This window comes from Procambarus clarkii, chromosome 37 (genome assembly GCF_040958095.1).
Source record: "Procambarus clarkii isolate CNS0578487 chromosome 37, FALCON_Pclarkii_2.0, whole genome shotgun sequence".
In the NCBI taxonomy this organism is placed as follows: Eukaryota; Metazoa; Arthropoda; class Malacostraca; order Decapoda; family Cambaridae; genus Procambarus; species Procambarus clarkii.
The window spans coordinates 22,173,876-22,193,586 of NC_091186.1; the positions used below are offsets into that span (position 1 = coordinate 22,173,876).

Sequence of the window (19,711 nt, forward strand, 5' to 3'; positions counted from 1 at the left end):
GTCTCTGCTCGGCTACCCAGGACGATAGCAAACACAACTTCTGCCCATCAATGATGGTAAGGACAATTTTATTCTTACTGTACTACCAGTGTGTGTGTGTGTATCATGATATTGTCATTAACTAGTGATGGTAAGTATATTTATTATGTTGTCATTAACTAGTGATGCTGAGTGTATTAACCCTTTAAGTGCACTATGATGGGTTGAGTGACTTGCAGTAACTTGTGTTCCACATCTTATGATGCATTGGAGTACAACGCAAGATTTGAAAGGCCCGCGGGGTAGTGGGGGCTCCCATACGCTGCTTAGGGGCTATAGTAAACAGACGCCATTTTGTAAAAAAAATCCAGCTGACGCTACCATCGCGTGGGAGGCATCAGTTACCCAGCAGCCACCATGTCGAGCGCACGGCCGAACGCTTCCCGGGCACGCACCACGTAATCACTCGCCCAAGAGCAAATAACCAGTGAATTATTTTCTGATGGTGAGGAAAGTGATTTTGATGACTGACATTGATAAAGACTAAACACACAATTGACCGATGATAGTAGCACGGACAGTGAAAATGAGATACAGCCTCCTCCCATGGCGAGGCCTATACGCTCACCCATACCACCTCACCCAGTGTCTACTTCTAAGGTGTTACTGGGCGAGAATTTGTCGCGTCTGCAGCGTCTCGCCCAGCCAAGCGCCACCGCATGGAACAACATGAGGCACCAAGAGTAGTGTAGTGATGGGGATGTTCTCGGGTAGTGTACTCACCTAGTTGTACTCACCTAGTTGTGCTTGCGGGGGTTGAGCTCTGGCTCTTTGGTCCCGCCTCTCAACTGTCAATCAACAGGTGCACAGGTTCCTGAGCCTATTGGGCTCTATCATATCTACACTTGAAACTGTGTATGGAGTCAACCTCCACCACATCACTTCCTAATGCATTCCATTTGTCAACCACTCTGACACTAAAAATGTTCTTTCTAATATATCTGTGGCTCATTTGGGCACTCAGTGTCCACCTGTGTCCCCTAGTGTGTGTTCCCCTTGTGTTAAATAGCCTGTCTTTATCAACCCTGTCGATTCCCTTGAGAATCTTGAATGTGGTGACCATGTCCCCCCTAACTCTTCTGTCTTCCAACGAAGTGAGGTTTAATTCCCGTAGTCTCTCCTTGTAGCTCATACCTCTCAGCTCGGGTACTAGTCTGGTGGCAAACCTTTAAACCTTTTCCATTTTAGTCTTATGCTTGACTAGATATGGACTCCATGCTGGAGCCGCATACTCCAGGATTGGTCTGACATAAGTGGTATATAATGTAATGAAAGATTCCTTACACAAGTTTCTAAAGGCCATTCTTATGTTAGCCAACCTGGCATATGCTGCTGATGTTATCCTCTTGATATGAGCTTCAGGGGGACAGGTCTGGTGTGATATCAACCCCCAGGTCTTTCTCTCTGACTCTTGAAGTATTTCATCTCCCAAATGGTACCTTGTATCTGGTCTCCTGCTTCCTACCCCTATCTTCATTACATTACATTTGCTTGGGTTAAACTCTAACAGCCATTTGTTTGACCATTCCTGCAGCTTGTCCAGGTCTTCTTGAAGCCTCAAGCTGTCCTCCTCTGTCTTAATTCTTCTCATAATTTTGGCGTCGTCAGCAAACATTGAGAGGAATGAGTCTATACCCTCTGGGAGATCATTTACGTATATCAGAAACAGGATAGGTCCAAGTACAGAGCCCTGTGGGACTCCACTGGTGACTTCACGCCAGTCTGAGGTCTCACCCCTCACTGTAACTCTCTGCTTCCTATTGTTTAGGTACTCCCTTATGCACTGGAGCGCCCTATCAGTTACTCCTGCCTGTTTCTCCAGCTTATGCATCAACCTTTTATGGGGTACTGTGTAGTGTGGTGATGTTCACGTGCTTCCACCTTATGTGCACGTAGCGGCCGTACTGTGCGTAGACGGGCTTCAGCTCCTGGTCCACTGTGTACATCACTTCCTCGCCGTCGTGCCCCTGTTGCGTCATGCAGGACACCAGGTGTACTAGTGTGGAGTGAGGGTGCTGGTTTTATTCCTCGAATTCCTGCCTTTGACAATAAAGATGGGATTACCGAGTTTTTCCCTGATAATGGAGAGGATATGAGTGAATTTTACACTCATATCCTATTTTATTTTACAGCATTCTATGATGAGCCGCTCATGGAATATATTGTACACCAAACGAACCTTCATGCGGCTCATCTCATTAGAAGAGAGATAACAGAATTTTCACGATTGCAACATTGGAAAACCACCAATGTAGGTGAAATGTATGTGTTTTTAGCAATATGTATGTTGATGAAGCACTGTGTCAAACACGCTATCACAGATTACTGGAGCAAAGATCTGACTATTTCAACACCTTTCTTAGGGAAATATATATCCCGAGATAGGTTTCAGATACTCCTCAGGTGTCTGCATTTTGCAAGTAATGAGGACCGGACAGAGGATGATAGACTTTGGCGAGTGATGCACTATATGAATGAAGTGATTGATAAGTTCAGAGATTTTTACGTACCAGCACAGAAGCTGGTGATTGACGAATCCTTTGTGCTTTTCAAAGGATATGTTTCATTCAAGCAGTATATTCCCTCCAAACAAAACAGATTTGGATTGAAATTCTTTGTACTGTGTGACTGTGAAACAGGATACGTGTTACACATGATTCTGTATTCAGCTAGCGATGTAGACATTCCCGGTAACGACGCACATGGTTTCTCCGGTAGTGTGAAGTCACTGATGGCACCATGGATGAACAAGGGCCACATCTTATACACAGATAATTACTATACACGTCCATTGCTAACTAAGTTTTTGGTTGAAAATAGAACTGTATTGGTTGGCACAGTAAAGGCACGAAGGAGAGAAATGCCAGTGTTTGATGGTAGACTTGCAGTTGGTGAGTGCCAGCTACAGAAATGTGATCAAATACTCTCAGTTCGGTGGAAAGACAAGAGAGAAGTGAACATGCTGACAACCGTTCATGAGGGTACAATGGTGAACAGTGGCAAGGTGAACTGTGTAAAAAAGAACTAATATATAAGCCAGATTGTGTTCTTGACTATAATATCAACATGCGTTTGATTGATAAGGCTGACATGATGATTGGCACTATCGAGTGTGTGCGGAAAACATTGAAATGGACGAAAAAAGTGTTTTTCCATCATGTTGACATGAGCATGTTGACCTGCTATAATATGTATCTGGTGAAAACTGGACGTAAACCTAGTTTCCGTGCGTTTACTTTTACACTTGCAACACAGTTATTAGCAAAGTTTGGTAAAGATGTCCCTGGCATGCAAAGACCAATCATGAACTCAGTGTTGCAGCATGCTGCAACACCCAGGCTCGCTCACATGGAGGCCTTTCAGCAACACAGACTAAAACATTTGTCACCAGCTGGAAAGCATGCAATAGGCCAACGTGAATGCCTAGTATGTAAAACAACAAAAAGGAAAGTACAGAAACGTAAAGTGGTGCAAACATGGTGTGAAGCGTGTGCAGTCCCATTGTGTGCTGTCGACTGCTTCAACGACTACCACTCTCTCCAAGAATTCTAAATGTGCAATAATAGTGCAAAAACCTGTACATAGTGTGTGCTTGTGTGTACATATAATAATGAACATTGTGATTACATAATATAATGGCGTAATGGAAAACATTTGTGTGCACATGTGTATACTCGATGTATGTAACATTTATTGACAATGACTGTGATGTAACATTATGTGCAACACAATTAGTGACTAATATTGCTAATAAAATAGGCCTAAACACTGTAAATAATGCAGCGAAAATAAATTCGTGGCAACTCTGGCTGCTTGAAGACCGCGCGCGACGCCTCTGGGACGCACCGTGTATGAGCGATCTTGCAGGGTGTGATGTCATCGCCCATCTTGTCGGCTCAATTACGTTGTCGGTAAGTTCAATTGAATTTTTTTTTCTCGTGGTCAGGGAACACGACTTAACAGGTTAGGAAGAAAAAATAATATATTTTTTTTTTTTTGGTATGCGCCTGTGGGTGACAAATGCTAAATAGCCCGGAGCCACACAAGGGTTAATCTTGGTGTTTTCATTACCCAGTGATTGTGAGTGTATTCATCATATTGGCATTACCCAGTGATGTTGATTGTATTAGTCATGGTATTATTAACCAGTTTTGTTGAGTGTATTAACCCTCTGAAATGCATTAGCGCCTAATTTCGCTCGATCAAGGGGTGCGCATAACACCTTAACCACTGCACTGTGCCAAACGACAAATGCTTTTCGCCAATAACTGTTCCCACCGACAAAAGTTTTTTTTATTCGTACACGGTCAAAACACGCTCGCGGTAGGTTGGATACAAAATGAACTCTTGGGACCTCCAGTGAGAGGCAGCTTTCTTTGAAAATAATTCCCAGAATGTCCTAGGGCTGCTGGCTGGGTTAGTATTGAGTGAGTAACCATGGAGTGGTGCACGTGCCTCTGGCTCCCAAACACCTGTCCGACGCAGTGTTGAAAGATCACTCTCTGTCGGTGAAATTCAGACCTTATAGCTTGAAGAACATAAGGGTCATGATATTGATGAAGCTAGGCGCAATAAGGACCTAACACAAAGGTTGGATGCAAGTGATACCGCACCTATTAGGACGACACAGCGAGCGTATCCAGTTGTAGCTGTGAACGCCACCCATGCCCACCTATGCCATCTCCAATTTATATAGGTGATACATAGATGAATCATTTTCTGCGTTCAGTGATGATGCATCTGATACAAGTAGCATAGATGAACAGTGTTAGCGGTTTCCATGGTGGTGTTTTCCATAGATATTTTCAAGATTAGCTGAATCTCTTCCAGATTGACTGACACTTGCCATAAATGACTGAATCTTCCAGTCAGGGACCTTACAAAGCAGTATTTTCAAGACTACCTTACACATTACAAGCTTGGCTACATACCACTTACAAGTACTAATGCCAAGGGTGTACATGAGTGCGTTATTTGCAAGCACACAGAACAAAGAAACAGCGAAAATCTATCTGTACCTGGTGCAATGAGAGCAAAGTCGCGCTTTGTACCATGGACTACTTCATTGATTATTACTCACTTCCGAAGTACTGTGTAATACAGTGTGTTACTGTGTAGTGTGTGAAACTATACATATTGTAATCTTAGTGAATTTTTAGCAAGTAATATTGCAACAATAAACATTGTGGATACATTACTGACACACAGTATCACAGTTCCATGGAACATTATGAACGTTCTGTTGTATACATATTGTAAATAACAAAAATATGTATCATATACAATAAAAAAAACTAATAAAACCGCATTGGAAATACATAGAACAAATAATTGAAAATATATTTGTGGCAACTCACAATGCTTGAATGGCCTGCACGCTTGTTTCTGGAAGTTTCTGGTACGGGCGACCAGCCATGATGACGTCACAGCGCACCTTGTCCACGTCCCCACAGCCAAAGTAAGTGGAATTTTGTATTTATTTTTACATAGACATGTTCAGGGTTAAAAAAACATTTTTTTGGGAACACTTGATTTCATGCGCACGGGGAATGTCACAATAAACTCGGCGCATCACAGTTGTTAAGGCACTCGTAGGTATATTGTAGGATTCAAAACTTGGGTACAAGATGGATTCCTGAGGTGTTTGTCAGCTTGAAAAAAATTCCCAGCATTCCCCACGGTTGTGGGCAGGCTCATATTCAAGGTAGCAACCATTTTGTATGTATTCATATTGAGCTCCCAGTCTCTAGTTGGCCATGTTTTTGAGAAAACACTCTCTGATGTTTAAATAGAGGCCATATTCCTTGAAGATGAGCATGCCAGTGATTTTGATAACTCAAATCTGGAAAAAGACCTAAGACAGGTGTCTGATACTAGTGATACGGATATTGAAGTGAATGATGTGGAGAGTGTGTACAGTACACAGCTCTCACAGCCCTGCCATACCGGCCTAGGTCATCACCATCAGTGGAACAACACAAATGAATTTTTGTATGTTCTACTGAACATTTAGTGCCAAATGCAATTTGTTCGGATTATCCGGGAATGCTTTAGAGTAGGGTTCGTTAGAGTGAGGATGCACTGTAATTGAATCACTAATATGCTCACAATACTTTTTGAGTATAGCGATGGATCACATTTTATTATATAAATATATCACACTACACACTATTGAATAATATTACTCGAAAAAAACAGAAAAATAATCAAAGACATTGAAATAATTAAGTAATAATATTTTTGTGGCAACTCCCGCCTGACAGCTTGGGTGGAGCTGACTGCCTCCAATGATTACTCTGTCAACGCCTCACCTTTGCCAGACTTCCTCGCCCTATTGTGGTCAAAATATGTCACAAATTATTTTCTATTTTTCCCATGATCAGGAAACACACATGAACACTTTTATAAGACGTGTTGCAAGCTAAAATCGCAAGAGAGCAGCCCAAGGGTTAACAAAAACCAACTAATAATATCAGGGGTTTCGCGGCCTGATGAGGGTATCGACATAATAAAACCAAAACACGCTGAGTCCCTGATGAAGGTAATGCCATCATCAATTAATGCATTTTTATAAATCCCATTTATTGTCCGAATATTATGGGACTGGTTTTAAATGTGCCCCTTTATATTGTGAACAGTTTGATAGCAAAATGAATGACGTAGCATGAAAATTGAGGTTAGAAAGCTGAAAAGAGTACAGTTCCTCACTAACGAACCCCGTTCTAGCGAATTCCCAGAAGATCCTAACAAATTGAATTAGGTACTAAATGTTCAGTGGAACATACAAATGTTTGATTAAGCGAGGATTGTTCATGCAAGCAGTCACCGAGACCGAGCGTCGGAGGTGGCTGTCATCATCTATGATTCGCCAAAGTGTAAACAGTTATACAGTGTTTTATTATGCTTACCCATTGTTTTTTAGGGATAAATGGTTGAAGGATGATAAAATGGTATCAAGGGTCATTGGTGAGAGTTGTTGTCAGGGGGAGCAAGTGGTGTCAGTAGTTAGGGTTTATTGTTAGGGGGGGCAGGTGGTGTAAGTTATTCTCATGGAAGGCAGGTTGTCAGTGGTGTAAGTTGTCAGGGAAGCTGGAGTAATAGTGGTGTCAGGGGAGGCTGGTTGTGTCAGTGGTGGAAGTTGTCAGGGAAGATGGAGTAACAGTGGTGTCAGGGGAGGCAGGTTGTGTCAGTGGAGAGCTCTGGCTCTGTTACGGACCAAGCCCAGCGTTGTAACACGGAGCTGTGACGACCACGCCATCTGTGAGTCGGCTCCCGAAACCCCCTCCAAATGGACGGCGCCATCTAGTGAGGACAGGATATACCGGCCACAGGGGCTGGTTTCCCGTCTTGATCAGCTCATAACATAGCCGCTGCTGACCTCTGGTGAGGTGGCGCTTAGACAGCAACGCCATCTATGGAGTGGATAGGTGGGCGTTTGTGTCTAAGCCTGTAAGTGAGGTGCCCTAGGGTGTCCCTAGTACTGATGACGTGTCTGATTACAGAGTCGACCTGGGACTGCTGGATTGGACGATGGGCAGTCTACCCAAGGCAGCCATAGACTCTCCACGTGTTTGCTGTAGAAGCTGTGAGTCACCCCCCGGACGAACACTGTTGAGTGTTAGCCTGCCTGTAACGTGGCAGTATTAGGAATCGTCGTACCCGGGGCTGGCTGGTGGAGAAGACTCGCCACTGGGGTGTTGAGAGAGGAGAGTGATCAGCGGAATCACACGAGGCTCCTGTCTAGGGTTCGCAACCCTAGTATCGGTCGGGGAGTGGCCTACGCAGCGGAGCTGATTGGAACCTGCCAGCTACAGGCTGGATTTGTGGTTGAAGGCCTCCACAACGGTGCACCCAGTGGGACTGTGATTTGGCTGGCCTGTGGGCAGGGTAGATTCGCCTAAAGAATCGAAGGGTTCATCGTGAGGCCACAAGAAGAGAACCAGGGCTAAGCATCGTTGAGCACCGTGGAGCATCCTGTGTCTTCAGAGGAAGACCATTCTGTACATTATAGTGTTTATACCCCCCGTGTGACAGTTTATATATTTATTTATTGGTACTGGTAATATATATATTTAAATTAGTGCATTTTTATCCCTTCCCCTTTAATTTACTTGCGTTACGGAACACACCCCTTGAAAGCCACTACTAACTTGGGGCCGGATACCCAAACTCTAATAACATCAGAGAAGAACCCCAGTTGCGACCCAATAGGGCCGTAACGGGCTCGAGTTATCATGTAAATGGCAACACGTGGCAGGCGCCTCCATGCTCCACCTCGATAGTTCACTCACTGTCTGCTTTTCACCAAATTAGCTGAGAAAATGTTACCATTTCAGTTGTTTGCAACACAAAGCTCTATCATATTCCATAGTCAAAATGAACAATTTATAATAAATGGTGGTGTCAGTGGTGAGAGGATGTATTAGGGGGGTGGAAAGGCGTCAGAGAAGGAGGGTGAGTAGAGACACCAGCTGACTGCTACAGCACGTGCCTGCCTCGATACTAAGCTCACTTGCTGCTTTTGACAAAATTAGGAGAGAAAATTTTACCATTTCAGTGGCTTGTAATGCATCGCTCTACCATATTCCGTAGTCAAAATGAAGAATTCATAATAAAGTGTGGGGTCAGTGGTGAGGAGATGTATTGGGGGGGGGGGGGAGGGAGGGGTAAGGAGGCAGCTAGCCTCTATGCAGTCAACATTGGGTCGAGTTTCGTCGAGGTCTGGGTTCAAGGCCTGGTCTGAGGTCTGGCCTGAGGCCTGGTCTGAGGCCTGGTCTGAGGCCTGGTCTGAGGCCTGGTCTGAGGCCTGGCCTGAGGCCTGGTCTGGCCCAAGGCCTGTCAATCTGGCTGCCACCCTCCCCCCCTCACTTCTATACCGCCAACATGCTACAACCCCCCCCCCCCTCCCCTCCCTCACCTGACTACCAGCAGCCGGCCCTGACCCTCCTTCCCCTACCACCGGTGGCCCGCCAACCACCCCTCCTCTTCAGTTTGTTGAGAAAATTATGTGATTTTGCTTTTTTGGATTCAATAATGCTCATATATGTAGAATTTTTAATCCAAATTGTTTGTAAGTGATTGTTCTATCAAATGCCATAGTGAAAATGAAGACTTCATAATAAATGAATTGTTTATGAATATTTATATAGACTGATACAGTTGGCTTATGGAAATCCTGGCCATTACATCATATTTGCGGCCACCAATAACAGTCACATAGTTTTGATTTTAATATGGAATTGTTTACAATTGATTGTTCTATCATGTGCCATGTTCAAAATGATAAATACATAGTAAATAGATTTTCTGTGATTTTTTGTTTTGTTGATAGTGGATGTAGGACCTTTGTTATTTTCACATGAAGGGGAGGGACAGCCTGGGGCTGACGGGTAGAACGAATTCCGCAGTGAAACGAATCGGCCTCGCCTCATATAACGCCTACGCCTCATTCGAATGAGGTTACACTGTATAAACATTTGAGTGTGGTTTGTGCGCTCATGGCCAATGCTGAGCCTTTGTTGCAGTGTGTGCCAGGTCGCCTGCCAGGCCAGCAAAAGAGTTAATCTTCCTTGGAGATTTCAATTTACCGAGTCTAAGATGGAGAATGGCAAACACAAATATCATAGCAGGGAATGACCCGGGAAATAACCAACCACAGGTCAGAGAACTTTTGAGATTCTGTGACAAATTTTCGCTCAATCAACAGATTACAGAACCAACTAGGAACGAAAAGACACTAGACTTGTTATTCACAAACAATGATGAACTAATCAGAGTCATCACAATCTCAGATACTTCATACTCAGACCATAAGCTCATTGAAGTGCGAACTAGCATAAATAACGGTAGTAGGTCTAAGAGACCCAACAAGCGAGAAGGAATATTCAATCAATTTAATTTTAACAATAAGAGGATCGACTGGGAAAAAATAAATGTAGACCTTGCAACCATTCAACGGGAGACGGTCTTAAGCGACAAAACTCCCACACAGGGAATAGCTCAACTGACAGCTGAAGCTTACAAGGTCTGCTTGAAGCACGTGCCTGTGAGGAGGGACAGAAAGAGGACCACTCTAGAAAGAGAACGCAGACAACTGTACAGGAGAAGGAAAAAAATAATGGAAATGCTTCAGCAGATACAACTATCACAAGCAAGGAAAATAAGCCTAAGCAGGGAGATCGAAGAAATAGAACAAACGAAGCGATCATATGAGTCTGAGGAAATGGAATTGGAACAGAAAGCTATACAAGAGATAAGGAAAAATCCGAAATATTTTTTCACATACGCAAAATCAAAATCAAAAACCTCTACCAGTATTGGACCGTTAATTACAAATGAAGGTACGTACACAGAGGACAACAAAGAGATTAGTGAAATTCTAAGAAGCCAGTATGAGGCTATGTTTAGCACACCAATAAACAACATGAAAGTTGATGACCCAGACAGCTTCTTTATGAATGACATTCAAGCTGCAGATAATATAACGGATATTACCACAAGCTCGGAAAACTTTGAAAGAGAAATTGACAATATGCCTATGCACTCAGCTCCTGGGCCTGACTCATGGAATTCAATATTCATAAAGAAATGTAAAGTACCAGTAGCGAGAGCACTCAGCGTAATTTGGAGAAAGAGCCTGGATACAGGGGACATACCAGCAGCACTTAAATCTGCAGATATAGCTCCGTTGCACAAGGGGGGAGTAAAGCCTTGGCAAAAAATTATAGGCCACTTGCACTAACATCACACATAATAAAAGTATTTAAAACGTCTGTATATAGGGTAATAACACCACAAACAGTATTGTTGGGGGTGAAACTTTAGTGCGTCTGACCTTGAATGTGTGAAGGAAGCAGCCGCCACCTGACTGTGTGTAGCGACGTCTCTTAGTGCCTGAACTAACTATATCAACTTAGTTGTACAGTTGTGGTGAACAAAACATGTAGATACTTACATATAACATCTGTATATAGTGAATAAAAGCAAAAACAGTATTGTGGGAGGAGAATGTGGGTGAGGGAGGGAGGAAGTAGCAGCCAGAGGCGGGCTGCCACTGGTTGCCACTGCCACTCAGCATGCCAACTTAGTGGTTCGTTATGGTGAACACGAATGTAGATACTTATATGTAACGTCTGTATATAGTGAATAAAAGCAAAAACAGTATGGTGGGAGGAGAATGTGGGCGAGTGAGGTGTTGAGGGAGTGAGTGGCAGCGAGTGACTGGCTGGTGTGTGGCGGTCACTCCTCGTTTCTTTTTGACTCATATTAGCGACTTAATGGTACGTTATGGTGAACAAAACATGCAGATACTTATATATAACCTGTGTATATAGTGTAATAATCGACAAAGTTTTTATTCACTGTTTGATGAACATAATAATTGAATCAACAATATGCACACCATATTTTTGAGTACAGCGATGATTCACTCATTTTATTATATAAATATATCACACTACACACTATTGAATAATATTACAGCAAAAATACTATGAAAAATCAATCAGAGACATTGAAATAATTAGGTAATTATCTCTTTGTGGCCACTCCTGCCTGACAGCTGGCGAGCAACAGACCGCTTGGGACGCACGCTGAGTCAGCGCCTGTTTTTTGCCAGACTTCCCCGCCCCATAGCGGGCAATATATGCCACTTACGATATTTTTTATTATTTTTCCCATGATCAGAGAACACAAATTAACAGGTTTAAAAGAAAAAATAATTTTTTTTTGTATGCGCCTGTGGGTGACAAATGCTAAATAGCCTGGAGCCACACAAGGCGTTAAACATAATACAGGGTACATAACACAATCAAATTTGCCCATAGTAGGTAAGCACCATGTAAAGAATTTGGGAATAATGATGTCTAACGACCTAATGTTTAGGGAGCATAACCAAGCAAATATTGCGTCAGCCAGAAAAATGATGGATTACGAGAACTTTCAAATCCAGGGATCCCATCACAATGGTTGTGCTCTTCAAATCACTTGTGTTGTCGCGTCATGAGTACTGCTCAGTACTCACTTTACCCTTCAGAGCAGGAGAGATTGCAGAAATAGAGGGAGTACAGAGAACATATACGGCATACATAGACCCGATAAAGCACCTAAATTATTGGGATCGTCTCAAAGCCCTCCAAATGTACTCACTAGAAAGACGACGAGAGAGATATCAAATAATATACAGTACATATGGAAAATACTAGAGGGCCAGGTTCCAAATCTACACTGTAAAATAACAACATACTGAAGTGAATGATACGAAAGAAAATGCACAATAAAACCAGTGAAGAGCAGGGGTGCCATAGGCACAGAGAACACTGTATAAACATCAGTGGTCTGCGGTTGTTCAACATTCTCCCGGCAAGCATAAGAAATATTGCTGGGACAACCGTGGACATCTTCAAGAGAAAACTAGATAGGTTTCTCCAAGGAGTGCTGGACCAACCTGGCTGTGGTGGGTATGTGGGCTGCTCCAAGCAACAGCCTGGTGGACCAAACTCTCACAAGTCAGAGTTTGAGGAGTAGAGAGTACTCCTCAAGTACTTCCAGTAGAGTAGAAGTAGGAGTAGAACAACTCCCAGAATCCCATCAAGCAGGTAAACCGGCTCTAGATACAATGAAGATAAGCCTTAGGCTGCACAATGAAACTTCTAAAAGCATCTGTATTGCTGCTGCCTCTAATATCAACTGGGAGTTTGAAATAGGTGACATAGTGAATATCAACCTTGCAGTGCAAACATTTCTTCACAAAACTTTTAGCCTTGCCTTAAGGCTACCTTGAGGTGTTTTCTGGGCTTAGCGTCCCCGCTGCCTGGTCATCGACCAGGCCTCCTCGTTGCTGGATTGGTCAACCAGGCTGTTGAATGCGGCTACTCGCAGCCTGACGTATGAATCACAGCCTGGTTAATCAGGTATCATTTAGAGGTGCTTATTGAGTTCTCTCTTGAACATTGTGAGGGGTCGGCCAGTTATGCCTCTTATATTTAGTGGAAGAGTGTTGAACAGTATCAGGCCTCTGATGTTGACAGAGTTCTCTCAGAGTACCTATTGAACCTCTGCTCTTCAACGGGGGTATTCTGCACATGCTGCCGTACCTTCCGGTCTCAAATGATATTATTTCTGTGTGCAGATTTGGGACCAGCCCCTCTACTATTTTCCACGAGTAAATTACAGTAGTTGCATGTCTCTGCACCTTTTCCAGTTTGTTGATGTGCTGCTTAAGATATGGGCACCATACAACCACTGCATATTCCAGTTTTGGTCTGACAATAGTTGTGAATAATTTCTTTAGTATTTTGCCATCCATGTATTTAAAAGCAATTCTGAAGTTAGAAAGTGTAGCATTGGCTCTTCACACAATGTTCTTTATGTGGTCCTCAGGTGATAGCTTTTTATCTAGAACCACTTCTAGATCTCTTTCTTTATCCGAATTCTTTAAAGATTTCTCACATTTCATAGAGGTGTCTGAATATAAAGTGAAAAAAATGCCAAAGGAGCTAAGTAAGAACAAAGCATTTGGTCCAGATGGAGTTTCACCATGGGTTTTGAGAGAATGTGCACTTGAGCTCAGCATTCCACTTAACAGATTTTTTCAGGCATCCGATATTAGAGGCAGCAGCAATCTACAACAGTGGCAGCAGGGAAGATCCCATCAAATATAGACCTGTACCATTGACAAGTGTTACTGTATAGTGAAAATTTTGGAAAAAACCAGCGTTGAATGTAATGAAACGCCATTTTCTGGGTGAGACCCGGAGGCTCCCCGGAGCTTTACCAGGTTGATATGCTAATGTCAGACTTTGGCATCAGTCATGTGTATGGAGTTCAAGGGCCTACCGGGGACCACGGCCAGAACCTGGCCCCCTCAGAGAGGCATAAGCAACAGGGCTCCATTAAGGAACATATAATCTCTTCCCACAACCAGACCATCACCAGAGAAGTCTTATCAAAAAACACGGAAATCATCGATACATACAGCGATAGCAGGCGGCTTGATATCTGCGAGGCACTACACATTAAGAAGTCGATACCAACAATCAACAGCCAATTAATGCACAACTATATTCTACCCACTTCAAGACTCCGCACCAATATAGAAGCATCAAGAAATATGGGCCAATAGGCCCATTGCAGTTACTTACATTCTTCCTTTTAACTTACAAAATATTATACCCATTGTTTCGTGTTCTGTCTTGTGTTGAAAATTTGTTTTCACCTCATCCAAAACTGTTGTAACATATCACCTCACCCAAATGCAGGTATAAAATCAAAGCTGTTTAACCCTTACACTGCTCAGGGGTCCTGGGGACATTTACACCCCTGTGCGCAAGAAAAAAAAAAAAAATTCAAAATTTTTTTTTCGTCTTCTAGACATGTTAATTTGTGTCCCCTGAGCACGGGAAAAATAAAAAAAAAAGTCGTAGGTGACATATTTTGGGCGCAATTGACCGAGGAAGTCTGGCAAAAAGTGGGCGTTGACAGAGCGGTCGTTAGACCCGGTCAGCGTCACCTGCGCTGACAGATGGGAGTTGCCACAAAGATATTATTACCTAATTGTTTCAATGTCTTCGATTGATTTTTTCTTAGTTTTTTTGCAGTAATATTATTCAGTAGTGTGTATTGTAATATATTTATATAATAAAAGTGGTGAATAATCACTATACTCAAAAGTATGATGTGCATATTAGTGATTCAATTATTATGTTTATAAAACAATAAACAAATAGTTTTGCTGCTATTACACTCTATACACAGGTTATATATAAGTATCTGCATGTTTTGGTCACCATAACGAACCACTAAGTTGGTATTGAGAGTCGAAAAGCAACGAAGAGTTACCACCACACACCAGCCAGCCACTCGCTACCACTCCCTCAACACACGCACTAAACTTTCTCCCCCAACAATACCATTTGTGGTGTTATTACACTATATACAGACATTATATATAAGTATGTATATATTTTGTTCACCACAACTGTACAGCTAAGCTGATATAGTTAGTTCAGGCACTAAGAGTCGTCGCTATACACAGATGGCGGCTGGCGGCTCCCTCACTCATTCAAGGTCACACGCACTAAACTTTCTCCCCCAACAATACTGTTTGCAGTGTTATTACCCTATATACACATATTATATATAAGTATCTACATGTTTTATGCACCGTAACTATACACCTAAGCTTGTAGTGCGCCCAAAGTGCATAGTTGCCACCCTCTAAACAGCTAGGCAAATCGTGGAGACGACGTCACCTACGTCACCCATATGGCTCCTCCCAGCATAATCCTTTTGCTGTTATTACACTAATACACACATTATATATAAGTATCTACATTTGTGTTCACCATAGAGAACCACTGACCTGGTATGGTGAATGCAAACAATAACAGGTGGCCACACAGTCAGTAAACGATGCTGTCTCTCTCCGTCTCAGCATCACTCCTCCCACAGCGCTAATTTTTACAACATTCCTGCTATTATCACAACCCTGGTTATTTATATCACAGTCAGGGGTCATCTGTAATATTGTCATCGCTAAATAATAACAATTATATATTTATTTTGACATTTTTCGGCGATGCTGTGGTCACAAGCTGATGCTGCGTGCGCCAGCCTTGGTTGCTCCAACAGTACTTTGCCTCTTACACCTGAGAATATTGCCCACGATTTAAAAAAAAAATGGTGTCTGTTTACAAGAGCCCTGAGGAAGCTTCTGTGAACCCTGTGTAGCCGCGGGCCATTTGAATCGGGCCTGGCACCCTATGGCGTATATATACTCCATGCACACCGTGGGACATATTACTCAGGGCGTATATATACACCATGCGCAGTTTAAGGGTTAAACTCGGTTTAGTGTTTGCAAGTTATAGTTGTGTGTGTGTGTAAACTAAAGTCTTTGAAAATGTAATAAGTTATTACGAAACGCGTTCAAGTGTCGCGTCAAACTAGAAATAAAAATGAATTTTGGAGAATTGATTTTTCAATTACCATCAACAGTGAAAAGAAATATAAGAAATATTGAGAAAATTCGTGTTAGAATTATTAATCTTACTTTTTCGGTCATATTTAATAATATATGTCTACAGGAAAGAATGCTACCAAAACATACTAATATATATATATATATATATATATATATATATATATATATATATATATATATAAATATATATATATATATATATATATATATATATATATATATATATATATATATATATATATATATATATTTCTACAGGAAAGAATGCTACCAAAATATACTAATATATATATATATATATATATATATATATATATATATATATATATATATATATTAGTATATTTTGGTAGCATTCTTTCCTGTAGACATATATTATTAAATATGACCGAAAAAGTAAGATTAATAATTCTAACACGAATTTTCTCAATATTTCTTATATTTCTTTTCACTGTTGATGGTAATTGAAAAATCAATTCTCCAAAATTCATTTTTATTTCTAGTTTGACGCGACACTTGAACGCGTTTCGTAATAACTTATTACATTTTCAAAGACTTTAGTTTACACACACACAACTATAACCTGCAAACACTAAACAGATTTTTTACTATGCTATAATTCAAATGTTTTTCATTTTATATACCTGCATTTGGGTGAGGTGATATGTTACAACAGTTTTGGATGAGGTGAAAACAAACTTTCAACACAAGATAGAACACGAAATATTGGGTAAAGTTAAAGGGGAAGAATGGGATAGCCCCATAATGGAAAAGACTGTCACAGCAATGATTGACAACGCTGATGCTGAAAACAAAGCCCGCCTCCTAGCGGTAACAGCACCCCACGCTGGGGATTTTTTATTTGCTGTGCCCAATGCAGCCCTGGGAACTCGCCTCAGTCATGACGCTCTCCGCATTGGAGTTGCCCTTCGCCTTGCCGCCCCCATCCTCACCGAACATAGGTGCATCTGCGGAACTGCGATGGCAGACCAATATGGTCGTCATGGTCTGGTATGTCGTAAATCACAGGGTAAAATTGCAAGACATGAAGAAGTCAACGACATCATCAAGAGGAGCCTCGCCACAGCCCGCTGTCCGGCACAAAGAGAACCACACTTATCCAGACCTAACGACCCTCAGAAGCGCCCTGATGGGGTCACCTTGCTACCTTGGAAGGATGGTAAGCAAGTGGTATGGGACTACACGTGCGCTGCCACACTGGCGAGTACCTACCTCCACTACAGCACACGTGAAAGCGGTGGTGCTGCTTCTTTCAGGGAATCGCAGAAAATTATTAAATACAGAGGTCTAGCACACTGCTACAGCTTTGTTCCGATCGGCTTGGAGACCCTCGGTTCGTGGGGAAAATGTGCATTGAAGTTCCTGAAGGAATTGGGGGACAAATTGATCAGCGCTACAAAAGACCAGAGAGCAAAAAGTTTCTTGTTCCAGCGCCTCAGTGTTGCGATTCAGAGGGGAAATGCCTGTTGCGTCTTGGGCACTAGTCCAACTTCAGAGGAATTCGAAGAAGTGTTTGACTTGCAACAATGATCGAACCCGTCTGTGACATTCATCAATGTTTCCCATTGTTGTGTTTTTCAAGAGATCCATAACCTTTAAGCACCTTTTTGCATTATTATTTTTGTATCAACCCATGTATATCTTGTAACCATCAAATGCATAATAAAGCACAAAAAATATTTAAGGAAGGGGGTGGTAGGAGAAAAGCACACAGAAACTGTATTGGAGGGGATCTAAACATTCCCTCTAATGCGTTATGCGTGGTTTCCTCCGAGGCTATGGGTCCCCCTTCTTCCAGCTAGAGGTGGTACTATATATATATATATATATATATATATATATATATATATATATATATATATATATATATATATATATATATATATATTAGGATATATATATATATATTATATTCTTCCAGCTAGAGGTGGTACTCCCTTCTCTATATTTTATATATATATATATACTGTATATATATATTATATATATATATATATATATATATATATATATATATATATATATATATATATATATATATATATATATATATATATATATATATATATATGTCGTACCTAGTAGCCAGAACGCACTTCTCAGCCTACTATGCAAGGCCCGATTTGCCTAATAAGCCAAGTTTTCCTGAATTATTATATTTTCTCTATTTTTTTTCTTATGAAATGATAAAGCTACCCATTTCATTATATATGAGATCAATTTTTTTTATTGGAGTTAAAATTAACGTAGATATATGACCAAACCTAACCAACCCTACCTAACCTAACCTAACCTATCTTTAGGGGTTAGGTTAGGTTAGGTAGCAGAAAAAGTTAGGTTAGGTTAGGTTAGGTAGGTTAGGTAGCCGAAAAACAATTAATTCATGAAAACTTGGCTTATTAGTCAAATCGGGCCTTGCATAGTAGGCTGAGAAGTGCGTTCTGGCTACTAGGTACGACATATATATATATATATATATATATATATATATATATATATATATATATATATATATATATATAATATATATATACAGTATATATATATATATAAAATATAGAGAAGGGAGTACCACCTCTAGCTGGAAGAATATAATATATATATATATATCCTAATATATATATATATATATATATATATATATATATATATATATATATATATATATATATATATATATATATATATATATATATATATATATAGTACCACCTCTAGCTGGAAGAAGGGGGACCCATAGCCTCGGAGGAAACCACGCATAACGCATTAGAGGGAATGTTTAGATCCCCTCCAATACAGTTTCTGTGTGCTTTTCTCCTACCACCCCCTTCCTTAAATATTTTTTGTGCTTTATTATGCATTTGATGGTTACAAGATATACATGGGTTGATACAAAAATAATAATGCAAAAAGGTGCTTAAAGGTTATGGATCTCTTGATAAACACAACAATGGGAAACATTGATGAATGTCACAGACGGGTTCGATCATTGTTGCAAGTCAAACACTTCTTCGAATTCCTCTGAAGTTGGACTAGTGCCCAAGACGCAACAGGCATTTCCCCTCTGAATCGCAACACTGAGGCGCTGGAACAAGAAACTTTTTGCTCTCTGGTCTTTTGTAGCGCTGATCAATTTGTCCCCCAATTCCTTCAGGAACTTCAATGCACATTTTCCCCACGAACCGAGGGTCTCCGAGCCGATCGGAACAAAGCTGTAGCAGTGTGCTAGACCTCTGTATTTAATAATTTTCTGCGATTCCCTGAAAGAAGCAGCACCACCGCTTTCACATGTGCTGTAGTGGAGGTAGGTACTGGCCAGTGTGGCAGTGCACGTGTAGTCCCATACCACTTGCTTACCATCCTTCCAAGGTAGCAAGGTGACCCCATCAGGGCGCTTCTGAGGGTCGTTAGGTCTGGATAAGTGTGGTTCTCTTTGTGCCGGGCAGCGGGCTGTGGCGAGGCTCCTCTTGATGATATCGTTGACTTCTTCATGTCTTGCGATTTTACCCTGTGATTTACGACATACCAGACCATGACGACCATATTGGTCTGCCATCGCAGTTCCGCAGATGCACCTATGTTCGGTGAGGATCGGGGCGGCAAGGCGAAGGGCAACTCCAATGCGGAGAGCGTCATGACTGAGGCGAGTTCCCAGGGCTGCATTGGGCA

General features: G+C 41.5%; 1 protein-coding gene across 1 annotated transcript in view; it reads left to right on the forward strand.

Annotated features, from left to right (window-relative positions):
* Positions 1-397: 397 nt before the first annotated feature.
* Positions 398-19,711, forward strand: part of LOC138372063 (tripartite motif-containing protein 5-like) — a 51,771-nt gene continuing 32,457 nt past the window's right edge. The window contains exon 1 of the mRNA XM_069337247.1: positions 398-3,950. Within this exon, the coding sequence (XP_069193348.1) occupies positions 3,717-3,950 (234 nt within the window). The 5' untranslated portion in view covers positions 398-3,716. The remainder of the gene's footprint in view (positions 3,951-19,711) is intronic.